Here is a 6096-nt window from a genome sequence, read left to right as displayed (position 1 = left end):
ATTCTAGAAATAATTTTAATTCATATGATTAAACATTTAGGTTCAGTTTAGATAAACATTTTAATTACGTGCTAATAGAATAAACATTTGTCATATAAGTGCTTATGTATAAACTATTTCTATGACAAAAAATAAAATAAAGTCAAGCTATTTTGCTTAAAACTATAAGTTGTTTTCGACGGTTATCCAGGAAAGCTGGTAGATATAAGCTGAAAACGGCTTTTCGACGTCTCATAAGTTTTCTATAAAAGCTCTCCAGGCCGTATCAAGAGTCTAGCTAAGCTCAAATAAATCATTTCAAACCCAAATATACCCTAAATCATAAGGAAGAAAAGTGATAAGGGCAAAGATAGAAGGAAACCTGGCCACGAAGCTTCATTGTGAGGACACTTCCTTTACGAACACGTTCCCAAGGGAACGCAATCAACATCTTAACCTTAACAAGGAAGTTCCTCCACCCAGTAATAGGTTCGAATTCGAACTCACCACTCGGATAATCCTCATCAGCGATTCTAACATTTTGACCGTCAATAGCACCTTCTTTATCTTCTTCTTTAATTTTGGAGTCGGAGGAAGAATCGAAAGCGCGAAGAGAATTGCATCTTCTTGAAGTAGTGTGGGGAAGAGAGAGAAATGAAGAAGAAGAAGAAGAAGAAGAAGAAGAGAATCGACGATGAAATTGAAGTGCGGAAGTAGAAGATGGCGATGATAACGTGTTGCGGCGGTGAATTGAGGTGAGGCGAGGAGGAGTGGGTAGAAGCAGCGTCAACATTTTTGGGTGTGTGTGACAAATTCAATTGTAGTTGGTGAGAACCAGTATACGAATGAAATGAAATGAAATGAAGGAACAGAAAAGTAGGAAGAAGAAGGAAACGAAAGAGAAGTGAAGTGAAATGAGATGAGTGATGAGCTGACGACAAGGTCTACTTTTTTCCACGTCTTCGTTTATGTCAACCGGCCATTAGTAGCTTTGCCCCCCCCCCCCCCCCCCCCCCCCCCCCCTCTATCTCTCCCCCAATGTTTCCTCTACTAATTCACCTACGTTTTCTTTTCAATTTACATTGTCCCATCAAATTTTCATAAAATTATACTATTTTTAAATATTTTTAACTATTTTATTCTTTTTTAAATTTTATTTTGTCTGTTTTTCACTCGTCACTTCGTTCAGTATTTTTATAACTTTCATCTTTTTATTATATTTAAAGTTCCTAAATAGGTATATTTATTCATATGTTGAGTTTGATTTTTCTCCTAAATTTGGAAATTTGACGTTATTTGACTTTAGGTACTTGATAAATTATACATCGTAGATAAACTTAAATTATGTATTTTTATTTATTTTGTGGGTAAATAAACGTAAACTTAATTCATATACATATATGTAAATTGCGTTCAAATACATGTAAATTTTTGCATTGAATAAGAGAAATGTGTACTTAAACTTAGTTATGTAAATTTACGTAAACTGACTTTCAAGTACATGTAAAATTTTGTGTTGAGTGAGACAAGTCTATATGTGAGCTCATACCACGTAGATGTGTGTAAACTTGGTTAAAGTACATGTAAACTTGTAAACTTTTAGAATGAGTAGGAGAAATACGTTCGTATTTAGTTTAGATAATATTTTACATATGTGTAATATACTCTCCATTTACATTAATTTTATGTTTAATTGCTTCTTTAAAAATATAAATCACAAATAGTCTCATTTGAATTTTTATAATTGTAAATATTATTTTTATTTTAATATTAATATACATTCTTATTCTATGTTTTTGTTCATAATACAATTATTGCATGAAATTTAGATCACATTGTTATGAATTTTATTTAAATTTACTTGATAATATTATGATGATATATTTATTTAATTGTCACTTCATATAATTACTTTCTAACTTTACTATTAATAATATTATTATTTTTATTTTTATTATATTTGATATTTTATCTCTTATTATAAAAATTATTTTATTTGAAATTATTAAGATACTCATATCACGTAAAACGACAAATGTATTCTTTTTGTTTTATATTATTTTATAAAGAAAACTAATGTATTTATCATCATTATTAATACAATTAGTTGAAGTGCCCTAAATGAGATGTTCAAATAGTCATGTGATAGTTTTTGCACTTTAATTCATTATAACCCTCTTTTGAACTTATATAGACATTCTTCAATGGATTTAGGTAATTGAAAGAGTGAAGCTAAACACCAATTAGATGAGTTAAATTCGACAAAAAAATAAAATAATATAGAAGAAGGTAATTTAAATAGAGAAATGAGAGATAGTAAACATATTAATTTTTCGCTCAATAGTAACCGATCAATTTAAAATAAATTTTATATTTGAAGAAATTACAGTCGTTAAAAGAAAATTATAGTAGCGTATAATTTATATTATGGTTAATTATTTTGTAATCCTTTACTCAATGAATATTGTATTGACATTTAGTTGCAATAAACTATAAATTTAGTTTATAAAACTTGAATACTATTTTTTAAGTAAGATACTCTTAAAAGTTTTATTTATATTAGAATATGATGATTAAAAAGGAATTGTATTAATGTAATTTATATTGTAGTTAATATTTTTTTAGTTTGAATTGAATGATTTTTCTTAATAAATTATCATGATTTTTTCACAAAGAAACTGTTATGACCATAGTTATAAAAGAATATACATTTAAAAAGAGTTTTTTTTTATATTAAATTCAATTTTTACGTGAAAAAGAAAATCCAATTTTTAATTTTTTAGGATCTATAATACTATACTATATATGTAAAGATATATAATTGTATGATATTTTATAATAGTATACACTATATATCTTTATGAGTTTAAATTAAAAAAGAGCCGTTTACTCTAATATAGCCACTAAATATATTTTTACTGCTTATTAACTTTTAAAAATAAATATAATATTATGTTTTTTTAAATAATAATTAAGTTAGTTTTCTTTTCTGATGTAAAGGTAACTAACACGTTAGTTTTTTAAAAAATAATTATGTACTTTTTAAAAAATAATCAACTAACACGTTAAATTTCTAATTTATTTTTATTAACTAATGTCATTGACATACAATAAAATATAATATAATTTTATTAATTTTATTAATTCTATTAAAACATACAATAAATAGTTATTTTGCTCTAAAAGATTCAATAAACTTTCAACAAAAGTTAGAATGAGTTTCTTAGCACTTATTGTGATAAACTGCAAACTAACTTCATAAAGAAGACTAATCATCTTCCTAAACAAAATATTTGAGACGTGATTGTGAAAAATAAAATAACAATAACATCCTGGATATTTTATCTAACTGCAAAAAAACATATCTCACCCTTAAACTTTTTTCTAGTTGGAGTCGCCATGTGAGTTCCTCCACTTGTTTTTCAAGCTTATCCTTTGCCTCTTTAAGTATGCAAGTTTCTCTTGCAGCCTAAAGCAAATGGAAACAAATATTAACTGAGAGTAGAGAGAAACATAAAAATCAGGAATAAGAAAAAATGAGTTCATAAATATTAATTGATGAGTAATATAGAAGCAATGTAATTTTTATATATGAGGTTCCTAAGTTTGGAACTTACCAATTTTCAAGTTCCTAAGTTATTTTCTAGCTACACACGCTCTCCATCGGCATTGTGACAAAATTGAACCTTTCTCCAACCTCTTATAATATGAGGAAGCTCTGTAGCATCGCCAGCGAGTTTGAAATTTTTTGAGAGAGAATTTAAATATTGAATACTTATGTCCTTAGCAGATGGTCTTAATCCTACAAGAGTCAACTATAACATAAATTGTGATCGAAGCTTTAGTTCGTTTCCTAAAATTGAACTCCTTACAGGCAACGATTTCCCTTAAAGCTGTTGGCAAAGTAAACACTGATGCATGGAGTTTAATGTAGTCTTTCCAAGATGCATGTTCTATCTATTTTCCTTATCTTGTTTTGGCTTATATATAAGTTGTTTACAATTTAGGAGTAACAAACTAATTAGTTACAACTAACTAACGAAAAACTAACTATCCAAAACTAACTTTATCTCCAAAGTCTTCTAATTAAGTACCACATATAACAATTCTCCACTTTGGTACTAAATGAGAAACTTCAAATTTGTGATTCTTCAAATCTAATCCTCTTGGTCCTTGATCTCAGTTTCAGGGATTGATATTAAGCAAATTCAAACAGTGTCTAAACTTGCTAAGTGTGGCATGTTTTGTAAACATGTCAGTTGGGGTGTCACTTGTGTGCATCTTTGCCCCATTTATCTCACCCATTTCAATGATATCCCGGATGAAATGCAACTTGATGTCTATATGATTGGTTCTTTAATGATACATTTGATTTTTACTCAAATGAATGGCACTTTGGTTGTCACAATTTATGCAAACCGACTCTTGTTTAACACCAAATTCAGTGATCAATCCTCTCAGCAAAATTCCTTCTTTCACAGCTTCAGCAAGAGCAACTTATTTTGCTTCTGTTGTTGATAATGTCACTATGTGTTCAAGATTAGCTTTTCCAAATGATTGTGTTGTTAAACATTGTGAACACATAACCTGTAAGAGATCTTCTTCTATCTAAATCTCTAGCAAAATCCTTTGAGTTCCCTTTAGGTACCTTAGAATCCTTGGATTGGTTTTGATGGTTCTGAACTTTTGTTGTATTCCAAACACATGCTTTGAGTTCCTTTTAGGTACCTTATAATCCATTTAACAGCTTGCCAATGGCTCATCCCTGGATTTCTCATAGACTTGCTCGTGACACTTACAACATGAGAAATGTCTGACCTTGAGCAGACCATAGCATACATGATACTCCTATGGCACTTGCATATGGTATATTCTTCATGTCTTTTGCTTCCAGGTTTGTGTTTGGTGACATGGCGGAAGAAAGCATGAAGTGAGCTGCTAGTGGAGAGCTTACTGCCTTTGATTCACTCATATTAAATCTATTTAGAACCTTTTCAATGTAGCTCTCTTGGGAAATTATCAGTTTTCCTTTCTCTCTAATTCTGATGATTTCCATTCTTAGGACCCTCTTGGTTGTCCCAAAGTCCTTCATCTCGAATTCTTTCTGCTACTGGCCCTTCAATTTTTCTATTTCTTTCATACTTTTAGATGCTATTAGCATGTCATCCACATATAGCAGCAAGTAAATGGATGTGGCTGATGATACTTGTTTATAGTATACACAACTATCAAAATTACTTCTAGCATAACTTTGATTGAATATGAATGAATTAAACCTCAAATACCATTGTCTTAGTGATTGCTTTAGCCCATAGAGTGATCTCTTTAACAATGAGACCAAATCCTCATTTCCTTGAGTCCTAAAACCATTTGGTTGTTGGATTAAGATTGTTTCATTTAGATCACCATGGAGAAATGTTGTTTTGACATCCATCTGTTCCAATTCCATGTCAAAGTGTGCTGCCATGGCTAGAATTATCCTTCTAGATGCATGCTTGACTACTGAAGAAAAGATTTCATTGTAGTCTACACATTCCCTTTGAGTGAATCCCTTTGCTACTAGCCTTGCTTTGAACCTGGGTGGTTCAACTCCTAGAATTCCATCCTTCCTCTTGAAGATCCATTTGTTGCCTACCATTATAGAGTTGGCTGGCATAGGTATAAGTTCGCAAGTGTTGTTCTTCTTCAATGATTTCAACTCCTCAGTCATAGCTAAAATCCATTTGTCTTTGTCTCGAGACCTAACAACTTCATTGTAGTTCTTGGGATCTTCTTGTATGATCTCTTCAGCAGCATGTAATGCATAACTGATCATATCTGCATAACCATACCTTTGAGTGGGTTTTGATGTCCTTCTTTCTATGTCCCTTATGAGGTTATAATCATCTAGTTCCTCTTTTGGAAACATAACATGTTCTATTAGGATTGTATCATTCTTGTCTTGTTGAGTCTACTGTTGTTCTGAAGTCAAGAACGTTCTTGAATTTTGTTGATCTTTCTTCTTTTGTGTGGCAGAAATCAAGAACGTTCTCCATTTTTCTGCAACTTTCTCCACCTCAAGATCAAACCTCTCAGTTTATCTTGTTGAGCCTGTTGTTGTTCCAAGAACGTTCTCTG

General features: G+C 30.5%; 1 protein-coding gene across 1 annotated transcript in view; it reads right to left on the bottom strand.

Annotated features, from left to right (window-relative positions):
- The window catches only part of LOC101496031 (serine protease SPPA, chloroplastic-like), a 10184-nt gene extending 9227 nt beyond the window's left edge, over positions 1-957 (bottom strand). The window contains exon 1 of the mRNA XM_004488338.3: positions 362-957. Within this exon, the coding sequence (XP_004488395.1) occupies positions 362-772 (411 nt within the window). The 5' untranslated portion in view covers positions 773-957. The remainder of the gene's footprint in view (positions 1-361) is intronic.
- Between the last annotated feature and the right edge of the window lie 5139 nt (positions 958-6096).

This window comes from Cicer arietinum, chromosome 1, assembly GCF_000331145.2.
Source record: "Cicer arietinum cultivar CDC Frontier isolate Library 1 chromosome 1, Cicar.CDCFrontier_v2.0, whole genome shotgun sequence".
In the NCBI taxonomy this organism is placed as follows: domain Eukaryota; kingdom Viridiplantae; phylum Streptophyta; class Magnoliopsida; order Fabales; family Fabaceae; genus Cicer; species Cicer arietinum.
Note: the sequence above shows the minus strand (reverse complement) of the source record. Positions and strands in the feature narration are given on the sequence as shown.